The sequence below is a fragment of the Cibotium barometz genome, chromosome 18, assembly GCF_041138505.1.
Source record: "Cibotium barometz isolate CiBa-2024 chromosome 18, ASM4113850v1, whole genome shotgun sequence".
In the NCBI taxonomy this organism is placed as follows: domain Eukaryota; kingdom Viridiplantae; phylum Streptophyta; class Polypodiopsida; order Cyatheales; family Cibotiaceae; genus Cibotium; species Cibotium barometz.
The window spans coordinates 16,890,256-16,917,962 of NC_141063.1; the positions used below are offsets into that span (position 1 = coordinate 16,890,256).

The 27,707-nt window shown below is 46.0% G+C and overlaps 1 protein-coding gene across 3 annotated transcripts in view; it reads left to right on the plus strand.

The window, feature by feature from the left end:
- Positions 1 to 27,707, plus strand: part of LOC147628999 (ribonucleoside-diphosphate reductase subunit beta) — a 142,139-nt gene that overhangs the window by 27,974 nt on the left and 86,458 nt on the right. For 2 of the 3 annotated variants that reach the window (XM_086812201.1, XM_086812202.1), the window contains exons 3-10: positions 3,094 to 3,357; positions 20,870 to 20,987; positions 21,113 to 21,180; positions 21,600 to 21,678; positions 25,008 to 25,092; positions 25,698 to 26,074; positions 26,569 to 26,820; positions 26,900 to 27,033. In XM_086812201.1, the coding sequence (XP_086668327.1) occupies positions 3,094 to 3,357; positions 20,870 to 20,987; positions 21,113 to 21,180; positions 21,600 to 21,678; positions 25,008 to 25,092; positions 25,698 to 26,074; positions 26,569 to 26,820; positions 26,900 to 27,033 (1,377 nt within the window). The remainder of the gene's footprint in view (positions 1 to 3,093; positions 3,358 to 20,869; positions 20,988 to 21,112; positions 21,181 to 21,599; positions 21,679 to 25,007; positions 25,093 to 25,697; positions 26,075 to 26,568; positions 26,821 to 26,899; positions 27,034 to 27,707) is intronic. The other variant, XM_086812203.1, reaches the window with a different exon arrangement.

The window sequence follows — 27,707 nt, forward strand, 5'->3', positions numbered from 1 at the left end:
GATGCCTAATTAATTTTATGCCTATGCTATTTATAGTCTACTTATGCTGGTCGGTTTGCTCATATAGGGGTTGGCCAAGACCTGCTGTTCACGCATTTAATGATGCGTCTGTTCACACACTTGCTGGCCGCCTTTCTGCTGTTGTCCAGGCTGCTGCCTAGGACTGCGCTGGCCTGCCCATGTTGTCCAGCCTGCTTGGATGCTGGTCGACAGCCCCTCTAGGCCTGGCCGCCTTGCTACCCAGACCTCCCAGGCCTGGCCGACAGCAAGCCCTAGCCAATAGTGGCTAGTGGGCTTGGCCATGGGCCTCTTGGTGCCCTTGGGTGGCCTAAGGCCTACCTAGTCTCGTAGCCCAGGGATGCCAATCCCTTCCTGGGGTAGCCCAAAGGCTGCCCCCTTAATCTACATGCATCTACACAGATGCCTTGTATCTGGTTGCAAACCAAACACTTAGAACACCTTCCCGGACTCGGGCTCACATGGGACCAGTTTCCACTCCAGGTCCTGCAACTGCTGTACAGATATGTCCATGTGGCACCCAAGTGCGGGATGCATGTGACATGGACTCTGTCTTGAGGATCTTGAGGATCTGAAAGCTTAGCCAAAGGAAAATATGCCACAAATTGATGAATAAACTGCATAACTGCGGCATGATCACACTTACCATCATACTTACTAAAATTTGGTTGAGCTGGTGGTTGGAGCGGTGGAAGAACTTGGGCCTTGTTGTGGCATTGTAGGGAGAATCGACAACATATTTGTGTACATAGTTGCTATCAACTGTTGGTGTTGGAGTTGCATAGCGTCTGAGGTGATCCTTTAGGAGTCCTTGCATTGCAGTTTATCAATCAGTCACCCGCTCTCGGGAAGAGATCTATTAACCACACATTCCGTTGCTACTAGTAAAACTACCGGTAACTTAGTGCACTCCAAGATATCCGATCGTCATTTAAACATCCTCAACATGATGATAACTATACAACTATCACACACTAAGCGAAAATTGATAGACATCCAACATAAAAAAATTCATTAGTGAATTGGGCTTGACTATGTTCAAGACATGCTTTCCAAGGTTGACTCAACGGAGTCTCCACAATATTCATGCAACATGAAGCATCACTGAACCTAAGCATAATGCTAGGAAAATTAGTTGGATTCTCCTATGTGAGAATGTTCAAAACAATACTTCTTTAAGAATAAAACGTGCACTACAACAAAGGATTGTGTACAATCTTGTCCATGGTCCACCTAAACAACAGAGAAGACCATGGCCTTAAAGATTTGGAACTAAGGTTATAATTGGTAATTTCAAAAGATTTAGAACTAAGGTTATAATTGGTAATTTCAAAATAGGCAAGATCAATTACTGTACATGAAAGTAATAACAACTATAAATAATTATTAATTTGATTGTTGTAATGATTAGCACTGACAAAATATCTTTGTCGATGGATCAAGGATTGGTAAAACTTATGGATGGCTTTTTCAGGATTAAATTAAAATTTATTCCTAGATTTCAAGTGAACTGTGGTGATTGGAGGGAATCTTCAAGATAATTATATTGGCCATAGTCTCAAACGAAGATCACAACAAAATGGATGACAACATCCACTCTCGTGCTATCAATCCCTCGTAGCAATATCTGGTGAACACTAGGTAGCCTAAAAACAAAGAATCCACACATGTGGTTACTACAGAGAGTTTCTGCACAATAGTGTCATGACTCATAAGACACATGTGGTTATTACACAGAGAGTTTCTGCACAACAGTATCATAAGACACATTATGAATCTCTAAGCCAAAGACTTCAGCCCAAGCATTGTTCATGCATTGTATCATGGAAGGAGTCCGAGTTGGCTTGAGTGCATGTGCTTGTCCAATGGGAATCGCGTTTTCTTTATTATTTGAGCCTTAATGTTAGTAATAAAATAAAAGGGTACCTACTATCTGCAAAACACGTCTTTATGCATTAAATGACATCAAATACACACTTGTTTATGGTTCTCCCATGCTTTCATGGGGCTATATTTAGTTTCACGTGCAATAAAGACGAGGCAGTTTTACACTCCCAAAAACAAGGCACATGCACACCAATCATCTAGGCATTCACACAGAGATGGTTGGACCAAATTGAAGAGCTCTTCTACTTATTGAATTACACAAAAATCTCCCAACTTACAAAGCATCATTAATTCTCTCGACCCCCCTGAAACAAGCCTTCCTTGTGCTTGCAAGGTTTTTAAGCTAATCCTATCACTGCAGGACAAGCCTTCTTTATGCTTGTAAGGTTGTTAAAAAATTTCATCCTGTAGGACAAGCCTTCCCGGTGACACAGATATGCTTTGTGCAAACATGGCTTTGAGTTTTCAAGGCCAAGGTGAATCATGAGCGGCTCTTTCATAAGTGCGTGCTTCAACAATCCTTAACTTTGATTTTCAATGCTTAGAGACCATTTACAAACTCAAGTTATGATCCTGATTCTAACCATTCATTATTTCATCGCCAAATTTTTTAGGTGTTGCATTTAGATGCTAAATATCAAGCATAAGTAGACATAAATGTTTGCATGCTAAATATCAAGCATAAGTAGACATAATGGTTTGCATTTGGTCAGAAATTGGTGTGTGTTGAGCTGATTTTTAAGCAATCTGCTTTTTTTTTTTTTTTCGGTTGGGCAATTTTCTACATCGTTGTTTATTAAGTGTTCAATTTGAGGCTTATTGACTACATTATATATAGTCAAGATTTTATGGGGGTGGTTGCTAGAAATTCGCTAGAACTTGCTATCCAGCTGTTTTTGATCATAATCCAATCACTGAAGCCTCTTTCAGATCTACGATATGTATACTAGATTTGGAATAGCTTCTCTATATATGACCATGAGATGTCATCACACCGATGCAAGACTTTTTTGCTATTTTTGATTTTTCATTAGCATAAGTATTGGCTTTCTTTTTTGGGGGCTGTTTGAGCTTGTAAGCCGCATTCTATTAAATTGCCACACGAAAACGTTATTTGATCTATTGAATGTTGTAAGCAGTTGCTTTTCTTGCTGTATTTGTAATTGATGAATGTTACACCCCTTTCAGATGGAGAATTTGGAGGTGCTGGAACCACCAACTGCTCGATTCAGACGGAGTGACAAATGGAAACCTGTTTATGCCTGGCTTGAAAGTCTAAATTTGGGATCAGTTGTCGGAGCAAAAGTCATAGATGCATGGCTTGAAAATAATCCAGCTCTAAGAGAGGAGTTGTTAGGGAAGCATACTCGTCATCACTTATTTCACTATATTCAGAAGTGCCATACCAATATAATAAAGAAAAGAAAGAAGGAAGTTTCGAATGGCCCAACGGTGATAACTGTTGCCTTCATGAGATTTTTACTTTTTCTGTTTATCTTGGAGTTCTTGCAGATGAGATATGTTAAACCTTGTATCGTCAGATTGAAGAAATGGGTTGTGTGAAAAATTGTATTTGTTTACATTGTTTCTAAAGCTAGTCTAGTTTATGGAGTTTGGCCCTTGGGTAAGTGATGCATAATTTAGCATATTTGTCCTTTTTTTATACTACAATTGCAAATCAGTGCTCTGCAGGTTTATGGATCTGTGCATCTTGATGACCAAAGAAGTAGATTTAATGAGAAAATCTACACTCTCTATCCAGCCACCACTCTAGCAAGCTAAAAACTGATGAAACTCTTTTCATGGAAAGGAGTAAGAGTTAAAAAATCAGCTCAACCTCTGGAAAACAGCAAGTTATGGAACAAGAAGACACTATGTAGAGAGGAAATACTAATGCAGGAAACCTTTCCTTAAGCTTTAGGGCTGCCAAAAGGGAGGTAGGGAGTGATTTGCAGTAAGAGAACGTTCCAGTTATTTTTAGCTTGGGGCTGAAGACACTTGCCTCTTTAGAAGTTTCCTGGCTTTTCCTAAAATCATGGGACCCTTAATCCTCTAGCTTCCAAAGAGCCAGTGTGCCTGTCCATCTGTCACGTGCACCCTGTACTTGAGTTCATGACAGTACCAGCATGTGTAGATCAGCCCACAGGTAAGGTGCCCGCACGAGGCAGCCGAGCAGCCCATCAGGGCAGACCTATACCAGCTGGGGCAGGTTTGGGCAGAAGGCCACGACCAGCAAAAGAGGGTGTATTTTACCGAATAAATAGCTGCTCCCTCTCGTCCACAGAGCATCAGCAAGAGCACCCAGCATGGTATCCAAGATATCAAAATTATTTTTCAAGTTAGATGGACATACTTTTTGAACGTGCCAAAAAAGGGTATTCCACAGCCCCGGTCAGTAGGCAGTTTTTCAAGTTAGATGGACATACTTTTTGAACGCGCCAAAAAAGGGTATTCCACAGCCCCCGTCAGTAGGCAGTTTTTCCGGCAAGGACCCCTTGAGAGCAGCAAGTACAAGCTATATCTGACCCGGGGGTTCATCCATGACTATTAATGTGATTAAACACTTAAAAGAAAGGCAAACAGTTTATCTACTTAAAACCTCAGGCACATTTAAATATTGGACACCACATTGGGACCCGAATGGTTTGTTCTCCACCCCCCCTCCCCGCGGCAGGGAATTTGTGTCTATTATTTATTGGATACAAGCTTTGGGGGCCTCTCTTGTTCCCACACATGGAATAGGCCAGGTTATCCAGAATATCAAGTACAAAGTCCCAAAATATATCCACTTATCATAGGACACCTGTGAACCTATGAGATCCATGAAACATAATAGCATGACTTCAATTTGCAAATCTCTCATGAGATCCTGTCGATGTTCAGGTGGCGGCCAAGAGAAAGGCAGCCAAGAAGATCTCCAGTAAACTCCACCTAGCGTGTAGCGCGAACAAGGCCACCTGGCCTCATTTCAAAAAGCCAAGGTGGTTAGCCCGAGATGTGCGGAAACAGGCCCAAGGGAATGGTCAAGATTACATCCAATCAACTGGTGCACATGGTACAAATGGAAATCTTCAAGTACAACCATAACCGGTTCTATCATCAAGACAGCCGGTACCCTCATTACACATGGTACATTAGGTACAGAGAGTACAGATGATACAGTAGTACATATGGTACAGTAGATACTCAAGGTACATTATAAACTATCCTATGTGCACAGCAGCAGTGCCACATCAGCACTGTATTGAGATAGCAGGCTGCCACATCAGCAGCATGACCACAAGGTGCTGATAACGTCCCTGCAGAGGTGCATAGCTGTATGGCCAACAGCACGGCAGTGGTACAGGTAGCAGGTACGGCCATCGTACAGGCTGTATGGACAGGTACAGGGTGGCACATAGTTGATGGCGAGGAAGAAAGAGAGGTCGGGTAAGATATTGAAATCCTCCATCCACCTTGAAACAACCACACACACACACACACACATGCGAACCCTTATTTAGCATGCACAAACTCTACCTAAAGACTTGGCTCTGATACAACTGTACATGCATGCAGAACCTTGATATGGATTAACACGCTAAGAAAGATAGATTAATGCTAATCCTACTTAACTTGCAAACACATAGATGATAAGAGATATAACCCTAATCTACTGTATATTATTGAATGCGCATATATACAATGGTTCTTGGATCTATCCAATTCATGCATACCTATCTACAATGCATACAAAAGTTTCTTGTCTTGGATACCTATAGTAATTTATGTGTATTTTATGAGATATACAGGCACACTTTGGAAATGGGAGGTTATCTAAATATGGGTTCCAGGCGTGCATGTGACAGAATAGTAAGCGTGTGTCACCATTTTTGGGATTTAGTAGGATGTTGAGGGTTTGTGGACAGAGGTAGAGTACTCTCGGGACTTGTTTCCTAAGCATCGTTTCTACACGCATTGTTGATATGTTGCTTTTATTTTTCATATTTGGTGTTCCTGTAGAACACACTCTGGATAGCTCTCGAAAGGATGGGTCCGAAGACCCAATATGACTCCGTGATTCGAAGCAGAGATTGTTCTTTTGAGATTGGCTTCTTGTGCCCATGTTTCGGGTTTTTGAGATGCTACATTGGCTATTCTAAGCTTAGCCTTTGATTTGGCTACCTGTTTGGAGACACATGTGACTTTTGTATTCGTACTTGAGTTTGGATTATGGATCTAATTCATGGACAGATAAACTTTCTTTGGATTATGGATCTTCTCCGTGGACAGATGAATTTCCTTACGGAAGTATGGTATACAGATGTCTATGATATACAGGTTTGTATGTTGCGTGGCATATTGTATGTTGCGTGGCATATTGTATGAGCTTGTTGTAGTGAGGCCATCAAGAGCACCCCCACTCCACGAGCGGAGTCCATCCGGAGCCTATGGTTCAATATCATTCAAACCCTCCGTGGATGTTGGGGGAAGCTTTAGGGTGGCTGTGATCACATGTGGAAGCGCCGCGAGGCCACCTTGCAGGCTTGGCATCACGGCCCTTTTCTCACTGATAGTGGTGGTGAGCCCATCTGGCATTATAGTGGTTGTCCCCCCAAACCCCAAATTGTATGAGGTAACCTCCTCCCCCTAGAGCGAGATCCTACATAGGCTATTCTCAGCTTAGCCTTTGATTTAGCTACCTGTTTGGAGACACATGTGACTCTTGTATTTGTACTTGGTTTGGTTTATGGATCTAATTCATGGATAGATAGACTTCCTTTGGACTATGGATCTTCTCCGTGGACAAATGGACTTCCTTATGGAAGTATGGTATACAGATTTATATGTTGCATGGCATATTGTACGAGCTCGTTGTAGCGAGGCCATCAAGGGCACCCCCACCCCACCCCCGGAGTCCATCCTGAGCATATGGCTCGATATCATTCACACCCTCTGTGGACACTGGGGGAAGCTTCAGGGTGGCTTTGATCGCATGTGGAAGCACCGCAAGGCCTTCCTGCAAACTTGGCGTCACGGCCCTTTTCTCAGTGGTGAGCCCACTTGGCATTATATGAAAGAGTGCACAGAGCGGAAGCAGAGTGGCACTAGAATGTGCTGAACAGAGAGTGCAAGAGAGAGAGAGATATGGAGCAAACTATGCTGAATATACTGAACCAAAACAGTCCCAAGCAAGAGACAGTGTTAGTCTCATAAGTGAGGGAGCAAATATGTACAAGACTGAATGAGAAAATGAGAGGCCAGCACCCACTATTTATAGTGGGGAAGTGCTGGCCGACTGGAGCTCATAAACAGGCCGACTGGAGCTGTTGGACATGGCCGACTGGGAAAATGCCAGAATGGCTGGGAAAAATCCAAGAAAAATAGTAAAAAGGGGTGGCCAGCCCACAAGCAACGGCCATACAAAAGGGGATCAAATGGGCACCATAAAAGAGCAGAAACTGGGGATGAAAGTGCTAACACCCCCTCTCAGCACCAGATGCTGAACAAACTCTGAGAATCCGAAGATGAGGAGCCAAGGAAGGCTGAGAAACCGGCTTGGTGAACAAATCTGCAGCATTCTCCCGCGGAAGGACAATACTCCAAACGCAAATCTCCAGCAAGAACCCGTTCACGAACATAGTGATACTGAATCTCAATGTGTTTCGTACGAGCATGAAACACAGGGTTCTTGGCGATGGCGATGCAACTCTGATTGTCACACCAAAGAAGAGTAGATCCGGTAGGAGGACAGCCGAGCTCCTCCAATAATCTCCGCAACCATATCGCCTCACATGCAGCATAACAAACTGCACGGTACTCCGCCTCGGTAGAGGAAAGCGCCATAGTAGGCTGCTTTTTACTGCTCCAAGAAATGGCTCCAGACCCAAGTGAAAAAACACAACCAGTGGTCGAACGCCGTGTATCTGGATCTCCAGCCCAGTCTGAGTCAGACCATCCAACAAGAGTGCGTCCTTGGCCATAAAAGATGCCAAAATCCAGAGTGCCACGCAAGTACCGAAGAACTCTGAGAGCACACCGCCAATGCTGCTGACGGGGTTTGGATGAGAAGGAACTCAATAAATTGACTGCGAAGCATATGTCCAATCGGGAGTAGGTCAACCATACCAAACAACCGACGAGAACCCGATACTGAGATACTGTCCCTGATCAGTCCTTGGAGAAGCATCAAGTGAAGAAAGCTTCTCACCAATATCCATAGGAGAAGATACTGGTTTGCACCCAGTCATCTGAAATTTGTTGAGAATCTCCCGAGTGTACTTCTGCTGAGAGAAGAAAATGCCCTTCGAGGTTTGCCAAATCTCAAAGCCAAGAAAATAATGCAAGAGGCCCAGATCCGTCATCTCAAACTCTGTCTCCAAAGCATCCATAACAGAACGGATCCGCACAGAATAAGAACCTGTAAAGATGAGGTCATCAACATAGACCACAATGATAACAATCAACCCCCTCTCAAGGAGGATATAAAGGTTCGAATCTGCATGAGAACGGCGCAGGCAGAGCTTCTGAAAGAACTCATCAATCTGCTGGTGCCAAGCCCGTGGAGCCTGCTTTAGACCATATAAAGCCTTCTTCAGTCGGTACACATGATCCTGTTTGCCCAGAACAACAAATCCTGGCGGCTGATCAATATAAACCTCCTGTGTAAGCTCTCCATTCAAGAAAGCCGACTTGACATCCATTTGGAAAACGGGCCATCTATGATGTCCTGCAAGTGCAAGAACGGTGCGAATAGAAGTCATCCGGGCCGTCGGAGCGAATGTCTCATCGAAGTCGACACCAGGGCGCTGAGCATAACCCTTGGCAACCAACCTCGCCTTGTGCTTCTCCAAGCTGCCATCAGCTCGGAACTTTGATTTGAAAATCCAACGCACACTAATCACCTTATGCTGCAGAGGCCGAGGTACCAAAATCCAAGTGCCATTTCGTTCGATAGCATCCAGCTTTGTCTGCATAGCATGACGCCAAGACTCATGTGAAAGAGCCTCGTCTACAGAAGTGGGATCGGAAGGACCATTAATGATTGTAGACGTAAGAGCATAATTAACAAACATGTTGCCCTCATGAATTTGTTTCCCTGTAACTCTGGAAGAACGCCGAAGAGAACCAGGCAAAGGAGCAGAAGGAAGCTCATGTAACCCACAGTCACCAACAAGGTACAGATTTGCTCGAACTCGCCGCCGGAGGAGGAGCAGGGTCATCATCATCTGACTGAGAATCCTCAGCTGGAGGTGTTACAATAACAGCGGGAGTAGGAGGAGGAGGAGGAGGAGAAGGAGGTGCAGGAAGAAGAAGCTCACCACCCCCCTCTGAAGATGTAGGAGTCTCGTCGAACACCACATCACAGCTCACAACAACTTTACCGGCTTGAGGATCATAAAGACGATATGCCTTGGACACAGTGCTGTATCTGAGAAAAGTCATGCGCTGAGACTTCGAGTCCAACTTGGAGCGGTGCTCCTTAGGCACATGAACATACGCGGTACATCCAAATATCCCGAAATGAACAATGTGTCAGAATACGCAGCGGAGATGATGACCAGATCTCGGAACACGAGCAAAAACGCAGGAAGAAAAACAGCACAAGAGAGAGATAGATGTAGGCGTGTAACTCTGCTCTGATATACACAAGAAGATCCCGGTATGATACAAAGTAGTGCGGAGCATGGGGCATATTTATATGCCCCATAGATGCAGTCGGCCTGTGCTAGAGGCTCTCCACGACTGCATAAAGCAGTCGGCCAGCAGTAGTAGCCTCCACGACTGAAGGACCAAGTCGGCCAGCCACCAGCACCTACTCGACTGTGTAAAACAGGTCGGCCAGCCATGGGGTGCAGTCGGCCAGCCCCATGGGCTCCTGCCAACCATCTGGCATCCATCCACACCACGAAAAAATAGGAAAAAATAGGGGAAAAATGCGGGGAGTGAGGAAAAATGATAAAACACCTCATAAGGGCGGGCACACCCACAACAAAGGCCCTGGTGTATAAAACTGGACAGGAGATGACTTCTAACACCCCCTCTCAGCTCCTGGCTGTGAAACCAACCACAGGGAGCTGGGGTGCCGCCCGAGCAAGTCCTGAGAGAGCGACTTCGTGAAGAGGTCCACCGTACTGTCCTCCGTCGAACAGAACTCTAGCAAGATGTCATCAGCAACGATCTGTTCACGAACAAAGTGCCTCTTGATGACCATGGGTTCCTCCAGTGGAAGCCCAAACCTGCAATGTAACCTCCTGCTGCTCCGTAAAACTACTCCTGGGCCATTAGTAGATCTCCTCGTGTCCGGATCTCCTCCCCAAACTGAGTCACTCCAACCGTGGAGTCGGACTCCATCCAACAATCCCCCTCCTGTATACAAGAGTCCATGATCCTTCGCATGCCGCAGAAACCACAGGAAACACAATCCTGCCTCCCAAAGAGACATCTGCAACCATGAGCTCAACTGCCTCATCAGGAAGCTCCCGTCCAATCTGGTGTCCATCAACCAGATCAATGAACCATACAGCTTCTGAGTCAAAGAGACATCACACTGCTCACAAGGATCAACACCTGTTATGGTGCACAAACAAGTCCTGGAAACCTGATGAAACCTGTCAACCACCCCCTCTGAATCCGGAACCACAAAGCCTGGAGAAACCACCTCCTTCTGCAAGTAAGCACCTGTCACCTGCCTGGCTTTCCGAAAGGTCCCCGTGGAAAGAACATCCTCATCTACTGGAGGTTCTATGTCCCGAACATGACGAGACATCAGAGCATAAGTGACCTGTTCAGCTTCCTCTGACTGACGAACACAAGAACTACCAACATCAGTACTGGAAAGTTCCTGCCAACTGCTGCCATCTACTGGCAAGCTATCCACCATCTGGTCCCGGAAAGCCCGCACCTGCAGCGTATCCACACACAAGTGACCATCACCAGACAACCACTCATCACAAACCTGAGGACCTGGGAGAGAGAGTGCTGAAAGCCTGTAACTTCCATTCTCCACTCCGCCTTCCCAAACCACTTGGCCGGTTGCTTTGTCTCGGAGAGCAACAAAATGCTCATCAAACTCCACCCGTACGCCAGTCTTGCAAACCTGATGCACTGACAACAGATGAAAACCAAGTGCCGAAACATACAACACCTGGGAGGAATGCTTCCCCCCTCTGCCATCGGGAATTATCTCCATCCTGCCCTCACTGTGAACTGGGATAGTGGACGTATCCCCAGTAAGAATATGACCAGAACACCTGCAGAGATCCTGTAAACGGGAACGGGAAGGAGTCATGTGCCTGGAAGCACCACTATCGAGAATCCACTCCCGAGTATCCGTTGCGGAGAGTCCTCCAATCTCCTCCCTGCCTGAAGAAAATGAAACATCCGTGTCCATCACCTCCAGGTGCACAAAAGCCGGAGTCTTCATGATTGCTGCTGAGGAATCTTCACCCTTCTCGGTCTTCCGCTTGGGACACTGCCTCCAATAGTGGCCTTTCTCGCCACAATCATTACAGGTCCTCTCTGCCTTCAGTTTCTCGCGGTCAGCGTCGGACTTCTTCTCAGAAGACTTCTCCGATGAAGCCTTCCCTTTGCCCGAGTTACGGCCTTTCGACCGTTGGCCAGTAAAGGCCTCCGAACGTCCACCCTGAGGAGGGTTCGTGAATCGTTCCTCCTGGTCCAGGACCATGGGCACAAGCTCCTCCCACGTGATGGTGCTGAGCTTGCCACTGGTAATCAAAGACGAGTAAAATGCTGAGTACGAAGAGGGCAAATGTGACAGCAACGTGATGGCCATGTCCTCTGATGATATCTCCTTCCCAGCCTGAAGAACTTCCTGCTGAAGAGCCTGCAGCTTGTTAATATGCTCTCGCATCGTTGACGACTTTGCATGGCTCATAACCCGCATCTGTACTTCCAAGGAAATCCTCTTCATGGGCGATACCTTGTTGTAAAGAGAAGCCAAATGCTGCCATATACCTCTGGCCAGCGTCATATGCTTTACATGATTGATTACCTGTGGTGTGCAGTTGAGGAAAATAAACGAATGGACCCTGGCGTTGACACGATCCCACATTTGTGTCTGGGCCTCCCGGTCCTTTCGGATCGACGGTAACTCCCCTTCCTCTACTTCCGGCCGTGGAACACCAACACGACGAAATCGGCGAGGTCGTAGGACTCCAAAATAGATTCCATCATCACCTTCCATATGCCGTAGGTGCTCCCGTCCAACTGACGGTCCACCGGGAACGTGGGGAGTGTCGGGATCTTCACATGTCTCTCTGCCATCTCAAACAGATCTGCCATAGCGGGGATGTACTCTGAAAAGGGTGGTTGGGTGGGAACAAAGAAGAACTAAAACCTACAAGTGGCTGTCCAGCAAATCAGCCCGCCTTCCTCTTGCACCTTCTCTTCCCGATCAGCCCAAAACAGTCCACCAATCAGCCACAAAACAGTCCCCCTCTTGCTCACACAAATCCCAAGACCTATTCAGAGCCTAGGGCTCTGATACCATGTCAGAATATGTAGCGGAGATGATGACCAGATCTGGGAACACAAGAGCAAAAACGCAGGCAGAAAAACAGCACAAGAGAGAGATAGATGTAGGCGTGTAACTCTGCTCTGATATACACAAGAAGATCCCGGTATGATACAAGAGTAGTGGGGAGCATGGGGCATATTTATATGCCCCATAGATGCAGTCGGCCTGTGCTAGAGGCTCTCCACCACGACTGCATAAAGCAGTCGGCCAGCAGTAGTAGCCTCCACGACTGAAGGACCAAGTCGGCCAGCCACCAGCACCTACATGACTGTGTTAAACAGGTCGGCCAGCCATGGGGTGCAGTCGGCCAGCCCCATGGGCTCCTGCCAACCATCTGGCATCCATCCACACCACGAAAAAATAGGAAAAAATAGGGGAAAAATGCGGGGAGTGAGGAAAAATGATAAAACACCTCATAAGGGCGGGCACACCCACAACAAAGGCCCTGGTGTATAAAACTGGACAGGAGATGACTTCTAACACAACGGAGGGCTTCTCACCATGGAAAGCCTCATATGGAGTTTTGTCGGGAAGAGCAGCAGTGGGAGACCTATTGTGAATGTAGACAGCAGTGGAAGCCGCCTCAGCCCAGAAACGTCGAGGTAATGAAGAATGCTCAAGCATAGCACGGGCCATCTCCATAATGGTCCTGTTCTTCCTCTCGGCAACTCCATTCTGTGATGGAGTATATGCTGTAGTAAGCTGTCTCCGAATGCCATGTGTCTTGCAATATTGTTGAAACTCCTGGGATGTAAACTCACCCCCTCCATCGGTCCTGAGAGCCTTGACCGAGTGACCGGTCTCTTTTTCCACCTCGGCTTTCCAATCACAGAAGTGATGGAAAGTCTCATCCTTGGTCTTCAGAAAGAAAACCCAAGTATATCTGGTAAAATCATCCACCATCACGAGCATGTACAACGCCTTACTCAAAGACGCGGTACTCATAGCACCACATAAGTCTGCATGAATGAGAGCAAGTGATGTAGAAGATCTGTGTGTCGCCTCCTTCGGAAAGGTGGCTCGGTGTTGCTTCCCCTGTAAACAAGAGGAACAAGCAGAAGACGGAGCCTTGATGGTCGGTAATCCATCAACTAACCCATCCTTCGAAGCTCGCTGCAGAAGCTGATAGCTCAAATGGCCAAACCGAGCGTGCCAAAGAGCAGAAGAAGCACCAGAAGAAAGCAGAGCGGTCAATTTGTAGAGGCCACTATCTTGGACTCCCTGAGCCAAGATGCTACCAGTCGCCTTATCACGAATGGTAATCTCATAACGAGAAAAGATCACCTCCACACCCTGAGCTGTAAGAGCACTCACTGACAAAAGGTTAAAAGCCAAATCTGGAATATACAGAACGTCAGAGAAGTACCTCTTGTCCTCGTCAGAACGGAAGATGGGGATAGTGCCATGATCATGCACTGGCACAGAAGAAGAATCACCCAGAGTGATCTCGCTTGATCTTTCAGTGAAGTCCTCCAACCAATCTCGATGGGGTGTCATATGAGCAGTAGCACCGCTATCAACAATCCAAGACCGTGACTGAGAAGTCACAAGAGCAAGTATACGCCGAGTACCTGCTAAGAGAAGAATTCCATCATCCTTCTTGGGTTGAGACACCGCCGTTGAGGAAGAGTTCTTTGTTGCTTCATCACGCTTCTTCTTGTGACATTGGGGTGACTTGTGACCCTTCTTGCCACAATAATGACACTCAATGAGATTTGTTGTCTTTATCCTTATCGGAATCCTTGGAGTTCTTGTCAGAACCCCCTTTTCCTTTCTTTTGTTGAGTCTTCCCTTTATCTCGTGTTGCCAAAGCTCCATCAGGACCACTGGAGGTGCCAGTCCGCTCCTCAAAGCGAGACTCAATCTGCATAATGGAGGGGAGAACTTCCTCCCAAGTAACTGGAACAGGACGAGGAGAAGAAACCAAAGACTGAAAGTATGCATCAAACCTCTCTGGAAGTTTGGAGAGCAGCCGAATAGCCATATTCTCTGTGGAGATGTCCTTGCCACAAAAAGCAAGCTCGTCCCGGAGATCTTTCATCTTCGAGATGAAAGTAGATAAAGATGGAAACGCAGAAACTGATAAGTTCATAAGTTGCTTTTCCAATGCCAAAATCCGACCCGGAGACTTAATCTCATAGAGATCTGCAAAAGCCTTCCAAACTTCATGTGCAGCATCTGCTGTACGCACATGAGAGAGAACAGCATCCTGACAGTTCAACATCAGGAAGGAGAAAACACGTCGATCATTCGACTGCCAAATATCAATTTGTGCCTGAGTCACACCACCGGAAGCAAGGGTGGGAGGGGTGGCATTGGCTGGTGTAACAAGCCAATCCCAGAGATCCACGCCACGCAAGGTCGATTTCACCTTCACCTCCCATAGGGTGTAGTTGGAACCATCCAACTTGGCAGACTCAGCAAACATATGAAGAGAAGTGGGAGCAGCCATCACAAAAGCTTGGGCTCAATCTCAAGAAATGCACAAACTTTGAAGAAAAAGGTATCCTCCACAGGTACCAAGAGTGCCACCAAAGCCTGCAACACCACAAGCCCCCTCTGCAAAGGGAAAGGACCACTGGAGAGGAAAACGCAGCAGTGAACAAGTGCTGTCCTGTAGAAAACAGGCTGCCTGCAGTCCAATCTCCAAGTGGGCAATGAAACGCTGATCAACAAGAGCCATGACGGCTGAATCGGTGAAGCCAATTTGAAGAAAAAACGACCAGCAGAGTGCTGTCCAGAAAACGCAGCAGCAAAAGCTATGGATCTGGAAGAAAACGCAGAGGAGAAGGTGCTGAAAACAGGGCTGAATCTGGGGCAGCAGAAAGGTTGCTAAACCGGGAGCTCTAAAGACCCTTGAGGGATTGGAGAAAAAGTGTATGGAGTACCCTAGTGCTCCAAGCTTAGTAGGAGGGTGATGTAAGGTGCATGCGAGGGCACCATGTGGAGCGTGCTCCAAGCTTAGTAGGAGGGTGATGTAAGGTGCATGTGAGGGCACCATGTGGACATGCTTTCTTGCTCTAGCTGGTATCTTTGCAAGCTAAGAGGCCGGATGTGTAACAAGCAGAAACTTCGGGGAGCTTTTGACTAGTGAATACAATAGAGAAGCCAGTGCGTTAACTTGCAAGAACGGGAGAGAATAGAGAAGAAGATAGAAATATGTAGTGTTGCACGGTACACTGGATGGGGTCTCAATTACTAGACTCCATTGTAACGTGCGGAAGCTCTGGGAGTCTTCTTTCAGCCCTAAACACTCTTGGAAAACCATCTGATGCAAAACGCAGATATAGAGAGAGAGTAGAGAGAGAGAAGTGCTGGAAATTCAGTATATTCTATGGTACAAAAAGGTGTCTAAATCTGCAGCCATGGGCTGCCTTCTTGAAAAGGTGGAGTACACCAAAATCTGTCCCCTATGGGACCCCTAATGACTCACACCCCTAGTGGGAGTGAATGAGTTCAATGATGAGCACTTGGGCCTTTTTATATGGGTCTTGGACCCCTTTTATGCTGGCCGACTGCTGGTCGGCCAGTCATAAATTCTTTAAAGGTTATTTAACTCAGCCGATTGGTCATAAATGCTTTCTTTGATGATGCGCCTGCAGCCCCCTTCAAGTTGGTTCAGCCGCCTCCACCTCTGGTACAGACGACTCCCTTTTGGTACAGCGGACAGGCTTTTCCTCTTGCTCTCCAAGCCCTGCTCCAGTCTAATAGCTCTCTGTGCTCCATTTTCTAGTTCTAATGGTCCTTTTTTCTGGCTGCCTTTTCTAGACTAGCTGAGGAACTTGTCCATGGGCATCTGTGCACATGACATCCCCCTCTGCTAAACTTGATGACGGGATTCCAACCTGCTCTTGGATGACTGTCATCATCCCAATCCTGTCCCGAAGTCCCTCTGTCATCATCCACCCTTGGCAACCCTTTTTCTCTGAAAAACCCGGCCTGTTCTCCAAACCACTCTGTCTCTGACGAAGATCTATGCATCTGTTTCCATCAAGTCCACAATCCATTCCTGCCCTGACTCTGAACACCGTCTTGGTCTTCATTCCTAGGAACTGAGTCTGTCACCCTCACATGACCCTTGGAGGATCAACCTCCCTTGAGACCGTTACTTCAGAACCTATCTGGCTCACGGAACTGCCATCCCCTCTGGCACTGTGGAACACCACCAACTAACCCCCTGGGAGTTCTTCCCGATCTGTGTTCTTGCCTTGGGCTTCGAATCCGTGTACTTTCCTGTACCTTGGACCTGTACACCATCATATGGGACTGAATCAGCGTTTAGCCTTGCTGAGCCTGATGCTTTGATACCAATGTAACGTGCGGAAGCTCTGGGAGTCTTCTTTCAGCCCTAAACACTCTTGGAAAACCATCTGATGCAAAACGCAGATATAGAGAGAGAGTAGAGAGAGAGAAGTGCTGGAAATTCAGTATATTCTATGGTACAAAAAGGTGTCTAAATCTGCAGCCATGGGCTGCCTTCTTGAAAAGGTGGAGTACACCAAAATCTGTCCCCTAATGACTCACACCCCTAGTGGGAGTGAATGAGTTCAATGATGGGCACTTGGGCCTTTTTATATGGGTCTTGGACCCCTTTTATGCTGGCCGACTGCTGGTCGGCCAGTCATAAATTCTTTAAAGGTTATTTAACTCAGCCGACTGGTCATAAATGCTTTCTTTGATGATGCGCCTGCAGCCCCCTTCGACTTGGTTCAGCCGCCTCAACCTCTGGTACAGCCGACTCCCTTTTGGTACAGCCGACAGGCTTTTCCTCTTGCTTTCCAAGCCCTGCTCCAGTCTAATAGCTCTCTGTGCTCCATTTTCTGGTTCTAATGGTCCTTTTTTCTGGCTGCCTTTTCTGGACTAGCTGAGGAACTTGTCCATGGGCATCTGTGCACATGACATCCATATTCAGGGATTTCTGTCCATATAGTACTCACTCATACCTGCAGCAATACAAGCAAATACTCTCTTTGGATTGGGGATCCTTCAGTGGGACACAGTGATGGAGGGCTGAATCTGCTGTAGATCTGGCTCCTCATTGATGATTTGATGCTTAGCGTTAATCTCCTTCCGGGCTGCTGTAGAAGGCGACCAGGGATCAGCACCAACAGGATGTTCTTACTTGTGTTTTCAGAACTTAAAGGGTGCACACAATGGCTACCAATGCTGAGGGCTTGCAAAAGCTAAAGATGAATATGAGGGGGCCCAGGGCTGGGCAATGTTTGTATATTGCTCCTGGTGGCTGGTCGAGTAGGCCAACTATGTATGGAGGACAGCGGAGAGCTGGCCGAATATATCTTTTCTTTTCTTTCTTTCTTTCTCCAAAGCTGACCATGATCTCCTTCCTCCAGAATCCCACATTTCCCCCAGGCCCCCATCAAGACCCTAGTCATTGCTAGTTCCTGGGATGTAGAATTTACACTTGATTGACGGTGATGCTGTTAGCAGTCATCTCCTGTCTGTACAGTACACCAGGGCCTCTGTTGTGGGTGTGCCCGCCCAGTTTTGGTGTTTCCCCATTTTTCCTCACTTCCATGTATTTTTTCCCATTTTTCTGGGTGTGGGAGGGCTGTCGGCTGTCTCCTTTTGCTGGCCAACCGGTTGTTGATACCTGACTTCTTTTCTTTCTTTCTTTCTCCAAAGCTGACCATGATCTCCTTCCTCCAGAATCCCACATTTCCCCCAGGCCCCCATCAAGACCCTAGTTGTTGCTAGTTCGTGGGATGTAGAATTTACACTTGATTGATGGTGGTGTTGTTAGCAGTCATCTCCTGTTTGTACAGTACACCAAGGCCTCTGTTGTGGGTGTGCCCGCCCAGTTTTGATTTGGCTGTTGTCGGCCTATTCTGGACTGGCCGACCAGTAGCTTGGGGCCATATAAAATGGCACCTTGCCCCCCACACTCCATTGTAGATTCTAGGATTTTCTTGTGTGTATATAGGAGAGTTACACAGCTTCTCTCTCTCTCTCTCTCTCTCTCTCTCTCTCTCTCTCTCTCTCTCTCTCTCTCTCTCTCATCTTCTTTCTGCTCTCTACAACAGTTGTCTTCATTTCCGTTGTGCATTCTGACAGATGCCTATGGGACAATTATCGAACGACACAAAAGACTTTGGTTACGTAGGACACCCGACAATAGTCTAATAAGTGTCCCAGCCACCATATACATCACATCATACTACCAGTGGGTTATAATTACGGTGTCAGATGAGCACAACCAAATGGTGCGTGGGACATGCACGACGCACCTTTGGTGGTTCACCACAGCGACTTGTCCCTAGACAAGGGCTCACAAAATGCTTGGTGACTAACCTTAGGCTTGCACTTGTTGTGTACAATAATGTCAATTTGGTATTCAAATGCGGGATGCACTTGACATTTTCTCTTGGTTAACTGTTGACGGGTTTGGTAGTGTCTTCGGACAAACCGTCAACAATGCTGGATCATTGGGGTAGAAGTTCGCATCAAACTCTTTGAGGGTATGTTAGTCTAGGATCTAGAATGGTTGCCCCCATTCCCAAATCTTGTCCGGAATCCTCATAAGTCTGTAAAATACTGATTAATGCCTGTAAATCCGGAAATGGTGATATAGTGTGCGTGTGAATATGGTGTGGTTGGTCAAATTCATACTGGATGCCAGGAAGTCACTAGTATATATATGGATGGGAGGTTAAATAATCTATGCCATGCTAGGATTTCTTGTTTTTTTTTTTTGAGTGCTTCATCTCCTTCATCACATGTGTACTTGAGGGTCAAGTGAGGGTTAGGATTTTGGGTTCCAAAATTTGTTATTACAGCTTGGCAACGGCAAGCTTTTCTTATCTTGTCACTTGTGCTTTTTCTTTGGCGAGGGAGAAGAAAACCAAGCTTTTCCTTGAACACGGTAGCTGAACGAGGATGCAATCAGATTTTTTTTAGAAGTGCTTTCCTTTGACACCATAAAGCTAAGGAGCTCATCGTTTACTCCACTGCATAGACCTCCAGCCCCCGTCCTCGATAGCAGTGCTCGCACGCTGCCATGTTGGACCAGCGCTAAGTGCATGTTGAAGTCTCCTCCAACAATCCAATGATCAGCCAGGGGTAGCAGATCTGTGATGGTGCCCCAGAGGGCCACCCTCTCTCCCCGTACATTAGGCGCATAGATGGCAAAGCACAATACCAGCTTGAGAGCAGGCCATCAATTATGTCAGCACACCGGCTTTGTTTTCAGCATCTTGACAACAGCAGTGCAAAGCTTGAGGATGTCGGTCAATCAGCACTCTAGGGCCCCACCAACTTCCCTTTGTACATGGAAGTGCGAACATTGGTTTTTTTTGCTAGCAGTTCCATGTCAGCTGACCTGTCATCTGTGATGAGCAGAAGCACTGCTGACCCATCTTCTAGTAGTCGCCGATGCCTCCTACGCAGCTCCATTTTCAACATGCATTAGCTCAGTACCCCGGCAGATGACCTCTCCCGTACAGCGTTAAGCTGATTCCTTTGTTGCTGTCTTGTTACCTAGACTTTGTCACGTGGCCGTCTTAATGACCTGCAGAAAGCAACGAGTTTTTACAACACAATACTCAAACCTTAATGCCTAATGTGATTTTGGAGGTTGTTCTGATGGACGAAGCTTCTAGTCATTTGGAGACCGTTCAGGCACAGGACAAGGAGGCAAATTTCGTCCATGTCTGGAGGCATTTGCTCTATTCTTGGCGACCACTGTTTTGGAAGGTGCTTTATCTATTCTCGATGGTCAACTTACTGTTTCGGGCGGATCTTTACTATATTTGGTGGCGTATCTGTTTTTGGCAATCAAGGCATTACGGTTCTACACGGCATCAGACGTCATCAACTTGTTTGGGACTTGGCCAAGGGGCTTTCTATTCCCTTTTCTGTCTATATTTTAATTAGTTTAATCGTCACGTGCATCCTACTACCCTTGGATGCAGTGGACATACTGTGTACAGGACAAGTGCACGGCCCTAAGGCCATGTTCATTATGGGTTTCTTGCTTTTTTGAGAGTGCTTCATCTTCTTCATCACGTGTGCTTGAGGGCTGAGCGAGGGTTAGGGATTTGGGTTTTAACATCCTGGAAGAAGTTAATCCTAATAGTGGTCTCCTCTGCATATCTGGATCAATAATCTCCAAACTGCTTGCATGTTCTGGTAAGATGATAGTCTCCTAAACAATACTTGCCTTGGAATCATGACTACAATCAAGTGCAGACCACTTATTTTAAAGAGGCTGTGATAAATTATATACCTTCTATGGCCATTTTTGGCGATGGTAAAAATCAAATTACTTGCTGCTAAAATGTTTGTTGTTGTTTTGCATACATGTAGATGTTTCAAACATTAAAAGATGTTGGCAACTGTAGTTGTTATTTTGTAACTTTAAAGCATCATTTTTTCAAGGCTGCATGGTCCTTGTGCTTAGCTAATGTTTTGGACCCTTCGTTTGCTCAGAGGAGGACTGATGAGAAAAAGAAGAAGAAGAAAAAGAAACCGCGCAAGGCGCCCAAACCAGGAGGTCCTGCTGCTGATGGTTGTGCGATGTTGAGTAGACCTGATGCCACCATTTTTGGTACATAATCTGCTTTCAATACATGATATAGATGAGATTCACATCTATGTAAACTTTTTCAAATCAAGAGTATTTTTGGTTGTTCTAATGCTACAAGTGAAATACATGCTCTAAAAATGGACCAGGTCAGAGTAAGGCTCTCTATGAAGAGACAAAACTGGACATAAGTACTTTTGCCACCATGACCTCAGATGTATGAACTCGCTTTCTTGAGCACCTGGTTTTTTTCTCAAACTATGTTTGGTAACTTTGCTTGTTTATCTTGTCAATCTTTACCTTCTAATAATGTTTGTCTAAATTGTCAATCTGCTCACAATGCCAATTGCATAGATATATTTCATCACAAACCTTCCCAACAACCCAATTGCCGAACACCCGCCCCCTGCACCACCCCCCCACCCCCGCCGCGGCAGGTGCCTATCTATCTCTGAGTCCTCACCCTTTTCCTCAAAACGTCACCACCACCACCAATCTTTCCCTTTTTCTTCCTCTCCTTGTTTGAAAGCTTGAAGAGATTGTGGGTCCTTTTAAATTTAGAAGAGATCTCAAGGCTTGATGTCACTTTATCTGGTTTTCTATGCTTTTTACATGACAAGTGAAAATTGCTTTCAGGGTTACATGCAGTTGCAGAGAGATGCTATTCAAGGCGAATTGAAAAATATGCAGCTGCCCACTGTAGCTGAATGGAAAGGTAACCATTTTATGCAAATATCACTTTTATGAAAAGAGATTTCCATATCACCCCCAAAGATCCTGCCATTAGTCCATTAGTTACCAAAATGCAGCCAAATCGGCCAAAAAAATGACCCAGTCTCAATCGTGGGAGACCAGAAAAAACAAGGGACAGAGAGGGGCGCTTCCTCACTGGTTGGCTGCTCTCAGAGGAAGGCCATCTCATATCGGGGTGGGGGGGGAGGGGGGTTTGGGGGGTGAAAGTGGCAACAACCAAACAGGTGGCTTGTAATGCCAAGTAACTGCGCTGTCTCTGACCTTGAGGAAAGGGCTGTTGCTCCAAATCTGTAGAAAGCCTCTTGGTGCTTTTGCATACTCTCAGAGCTGCCTCAAAGCTTCACTCATGCCAAATGTGCCATGCTGCTATACTGCTGCTGATCTCCCACCTCCCATGGGCCTCCTCCCAACTTGGGCTGCTGATAATGGGGCTGTCATGATACTGTGATGAGAGAGAAGAAGGGCGAGGTCCTGTCCCATCTTGTCATGTGCTAGGGCTGGTGCTCTCTCAGAAGCCTAGGCTACCGCTCCCCAGGTGATGGTGCAGGCTGGTGCTTGGTCCATGGTGAAAATGTGGAGGAACCGCAACCAAACTTGCTGCGCCTTGGGAGAATCCCAAAGGAAATGCCTTTGTGTCTCCAAAGGGCGTCCACAGCTAGAACAGAGAGCTGGCTGGCCTCCAACTGCCAGCCCATGTGCCCACTGCTAAGCTCGTGTGTGCTATCTGCCACAGGAAAAAATTAATCTTCCGTGGCTGGAAGCTGTCTCACAGCCGCTTCCAACAATCATGGAGGAAGAGTGTGGGGATGCCCTATGTGTGCCAGTGTGTTGTGCAGCACAGATGGACTGTACTCCAAGAGAAAGCATCCTAGGGATCGTGCCACTGCCACTCACCAGGATCCCATTGTAAATGCATCAGTGCCCGGCCCTCTCATAATTATAATCTCCAAGATGTCTCTCTTGCCGCTTTGGCCGGAGGGGGGCCGACGTGCCATCTGTGGTCATAAAACCAATTACTCTCACCCTCTGTAAAGTGCAGCTGTTGAGGTCCTTTGTCGATGGGGGTGGGTTTGGGGGGGGGGAAATGGCTCAATCTGCCCTGTGGCCCTAAGAGAGAGTCCCTTCATCTGCACCATGGACTGCCATCGGGATATCATGTTTGGTAGAAGATTAGCCATGGCCCGGGTGTGCACGTGACATTCCCTTCTGCTAAACTTGATGACGGGGTGGACACTTTGTCATCCTTCCTCCCTGGACTTCGGACCGCTATTGACTTTCTACTAGCTTTGACTTTACCGACTCATATTTTTGTGTGAAAACCTTCACTCCGGATCTCCACTTCCAAGTCTTGATGAAGAACTGAGCATCTGTTCACTGTTGTCCCCATGCCGGTTTTCCCTTAACCTTGACACAGCATCAGGTCACCTACCAGAACTGATCATGCCTGTTTTGGAAATGATTTGAGAGTTTAATGAGGTACTGGGTATGCGTACCTACCCTCAGGGAATGCTTAAAAGCTTCGGGGGAGATCGGTAACTTCAATGCTCAGAAAATCAGCACACTTGTCACGACGAAAATAACGCACAAAACTGAATGTAGATGTGCAGAAAAATAGAGAGAGAGAGAGGGAGAAGAGGACACAATATTGGGTCCCGAATATCCTTTGAAGGGCCCCCACCACGAATGGTGTATTTGCTTTTATTAGAATGATGCAAATCTGAAAATAAAAGACTGAACCTGAACCTTCTTGGCTGAGGAGGATCCTTTGTCCTTGACTTTCAATTCTTCACCCTTTGCGTTAGCTTCTCCTTGGCTGTCCTGGCCCTTGAGTTAGCTCTAGCACTTTGTGAATTATGAGATGATTGAACTGATTCATGCCTTGGGTATTTATACCCCCAGAAGATGCTGGTCGGCTGGTTATTTTTCCCTCCACGACTTGTTTAAATAGCATTAAATACTGAAAAGTCATGCGAATTCACACCTGGCTGTCTGGCCAGCATGCGCATTTGTTATGGGCTGCTGGGCAGCCTGTGTGGGTACCCCACACCTGGCCGACAGGCTTTAAAGGGCCTGATGCCCTGTTGGCTGCCTGTCTAGGGGCCCTAGGGCTGGCCGGCAGCCCTTCCAGCCCATCCCATGGCTGGTGGGCACAGCCAAGGCCCTCCTGGCCTTTTGGGGGTGGTTCTACACCTCCCCCATGGCCACATAATTGTTCTTGGGGTAGCCCTATGGGGTGGCCCCATCCCTACATGCAAATCCTACATGTCTACACAGAGGTTTGGCATCTAGTGTTATACCAAATACACAGAACCACTGACATCATTCCAGAGGGAGACTCACAGCGCGGATTGGCACTGTTTCATGTGCAGGACAATGCACACCTGACCTTGGACGATTGGAGTGGTACCCTGGCGGACTCGTCCTAGACTGGGCTCACATGGGACCAGTTTTCCACCCCAAGTCCGGCACCTTCTGTACAGATATGTCTACGTGGCATCCAAGTGCGGGATGCACGTGACATCCCCTTTTGCTTAACTTGACGGAAGCTGCATAGCCTCCAAATAATCCGTCAATAATGCCGAATAGTCGTCGAAAAACTTACTAGGCCATTATATAAGCTTTTGATTGTCTTTGAATGGACTAAGGAGTGTGAGCAGGATTACGATGAATTGAAAGGGAATTAGCTAGTGCACCTATCTCGAGACCACCAAATTGGGATCTCATGTTTCATGTGCATATTGATGCATTAAACTTCACAATTAGGTGTGATTTTGCTTCGTGGGTCCCTCGGTCATGAAATGCTGTTGTTGGTGCTGATGATGATGGTCCTGACAATGATGGCTCTGATGCTGATGGTGACCCTATATGCTGTCCTAACTGCTTCACTAATCAGGGATTAAGACAGTTCATGCCGAAGATAAGCCATGGCATGGGCGTGCACGTGACAGGGGGAAGCGAAGGCTCAGGAGGGCAGGTGCATATAGGGGGGGAGCTCCAGCTCATTTTGCCTTGTTTCTTGAATCTCTGGATAAATATGGAGTTACGCACATGCATGTTTCTTTTTGTAGTTACCTTTCTCTTTCTAAGCAATCAATACATTGAAACTTATACAGCAAGTTTAGACTAGACCTGTCAACTTCGGGCATTCATGTTGGGGTGTCAGATGTTTTGGGTTCGAAGATATGTGTGGTTCTCCATGTTAGTTATCAAAGTTAGGGATTAAATTTAGGGTTTTGAGAACTATATCTACACTCAGTTGCCGAAAAACTATTCATTTCTTGCACTGTGCAGGCATCGATTCAATTTTGTCTCTTCAGAACAAAAAACCTGCGATGTTGGTAATGGACAAAGCAGAGGCTCGGAGAAGATATGGGATGTATAGTCTATGATGCTCTTCGTCACATATATTTTCATTCTTTGCTATGTGTGTGTGTGTGTGTGTGTATATATATATATATATATATATAGTGTGTGTGTGTGTGTGTGAGAGAGAGAGAGAGAGAGAGAGAGAGAGAGACACACACACACACATGTACATAGATAGATAGATAGATAGAGATATCTATCTATCTATCTATCTATGTACATATATATGTGTGTGTGTGTGTGTGTGTCTGTGTATATATATATCTTTCTATCTATTCTCTCTCTCTCTCTCTATATATATATATATATACATATATATAGATATAGATATAGATATAGATCTATCTATCTATCTATGTACATATATGTGTGTGTGTGTGTGTGAGATATAGATGTAGATGTAGATATATGTATGTGTGTGTACATACATATATATATATATATGTGTGTGTGTGTGTGTGTGTATACACACATACATACATGCACATTCGTATGTACGTACCTACATACATACATACATACATACATATATGTATGTATGTACGATATTTTGGATGTTAAACTGGCAAACCATAGTTACAGGAACGAGAGGGTCTGTTGGCTCTTGTTTTGCAGCTTATCTGAGTTACAGACACAGCTTTTGGACCAGATTGTTCATACCAGGGAGCAGATCAAGATAGCCTCTGCTCAAGGAAATGTGCACACCTTAAATCGACCAAGTACTTCTGCTGTGCCATTTGGAGACGATCTCAATCGGCCTGGTAGTTCAGGGGCAGTATTAGGATCTGCGTTTGATAGCCAAAACATGGGCAACGAAGACTCTGAAGGTAGGTTTCGAAGGAGGTCTCGAGATTCGGCTCGTTCTCAACATGAAAATGCCAGCATGCGGTCCAGGCCCTATTTAGACCTGAAGTCTACAAAGAAGAGAAGGAAAGGAAAGGACAAGTTCCATAGCACGGTCCTCTCTTGGTCCTACAGCGAGGTTGTGACAGGTATCTTCCATTCTGTTGCTTTTGCCATTTTCCTGTATGATCCTCTGAAGGGAAAAGAAAACGAAATAATCAATGTGTGTGAATGGTGGCTAGTTTAAAATTTTAAGTTGTTTCAGCTGCATGAAGCTCATTGCGAAAGTACCTGGCTTGTATAAGGCCTAAGGGTTTAATGGGCTGGTTGGTACTCCAACAATTCTAGTGTTAAAATTTTGGCAATCCTAGACTTGACAAAAGCCATTATATGGGGTTATCCAAAACCAAAGTATTGTGCATTCTCTTGTGGTCAAAGCTTTACGTGTTGCTATTTTATCACCTGTTCTGCTAGCATGTGCTCAGAGGTCCGTTACTTTTTTTCCTTAGGCAAGAATTTGCTTTCTCATCTGCAAAATTACTTGTAGTACTTCTTTTCTACTTTTGGCAATGGCACTTTGAACTGGTGTGTGAACCTGTGTGTTATTCTGCATGCGTTATACATGGTCATGTTCCAATGATAGGCAGCTCAGGTTTCTCAAGGTCTGAAGACAACAGTCATTTTGAGAAGGGTCCACCTTTTGATGATCCAAACTTATTAGAAAAGGCTATCTCCTCACAAAATACAGCGGATGAAGTCAGACAGCCAAAGATGGTATGCAGCCCTGTTAAGTGCCTTCAAGAGCGTGAGAGAGGTGCTGGTATAGGTTTTCTATCGAGTCCATTTCAAACGTTTGGAAGAGGTCGATGTCATCGATGGAAATCCTTGGTTGAAGGTAAAAGAATCCTGTTGGTTGAAAATTTGTTTTTTGAGTTGCACATATAATTCCTGAGCCGATTTGGTTTGTTTGATAGGATGGGATTCTCTCGAGAAACAATTCACTGGGTGTGCTGTTTGGTTACAACGAAGGGCTTTTTCTACCTGGTTACCATGTTGGAGTGCTTATACTTCTAGTGTCGCAGTTGCTGCACCACTTGGCACTGTTGATGTGAGTACACATCTATTTGCAATGATAAGCCTTGGTTTGACATTGCATGAGGCGGTGGCATTGTTTTGCAATTAGTTCCATGATTTAATAACGCAGATGCAGAAAGGGGGCTGGGGCAGGCTGGGTGGAAAATGCCCTTTAACAAGAATGCTTGTTAAGTATCTTAGATATGCTTTGTTCTCTCCAATCCCTTTAGCAGACATTGACGGATAATTAAGCCCACCCAGTGGTGTACTCTTCTTGTTGGTTATCAACTCAATCCACCTAGGACATGCTGACTGATCAGTTAAGCTTTACTCACCTCTAACAGCCTCCAATCAAAAAGGGAACATGCTGCATTAAGTGATTCCAAGAGTATTATTATCAATTTCAAAAGGTGGATGCTTGAATTTTCTACCGCACTTTTATCCACATGCAAAAATATGGATTGCCCATGATTGTTGGTTATTCTGGTATTATGACTAGTGTAGAATGCATCATTTTTTAAAAGGAGTAGCTAGATGTCAACGGGTGAGTAGCCTAGCGGTGTGGGTTTGTGACTTGGAGAAGGGATGCTTTGAGTTCAATTCCCCGGGGCCAATGGTGCCCCGTCTCGTGGTACTGGATAAACCCTCATTCTCAAAGCTTGTACATCCACAATCACTTGGGTGTTTGGGTGTCCTCTAGAGCAATGT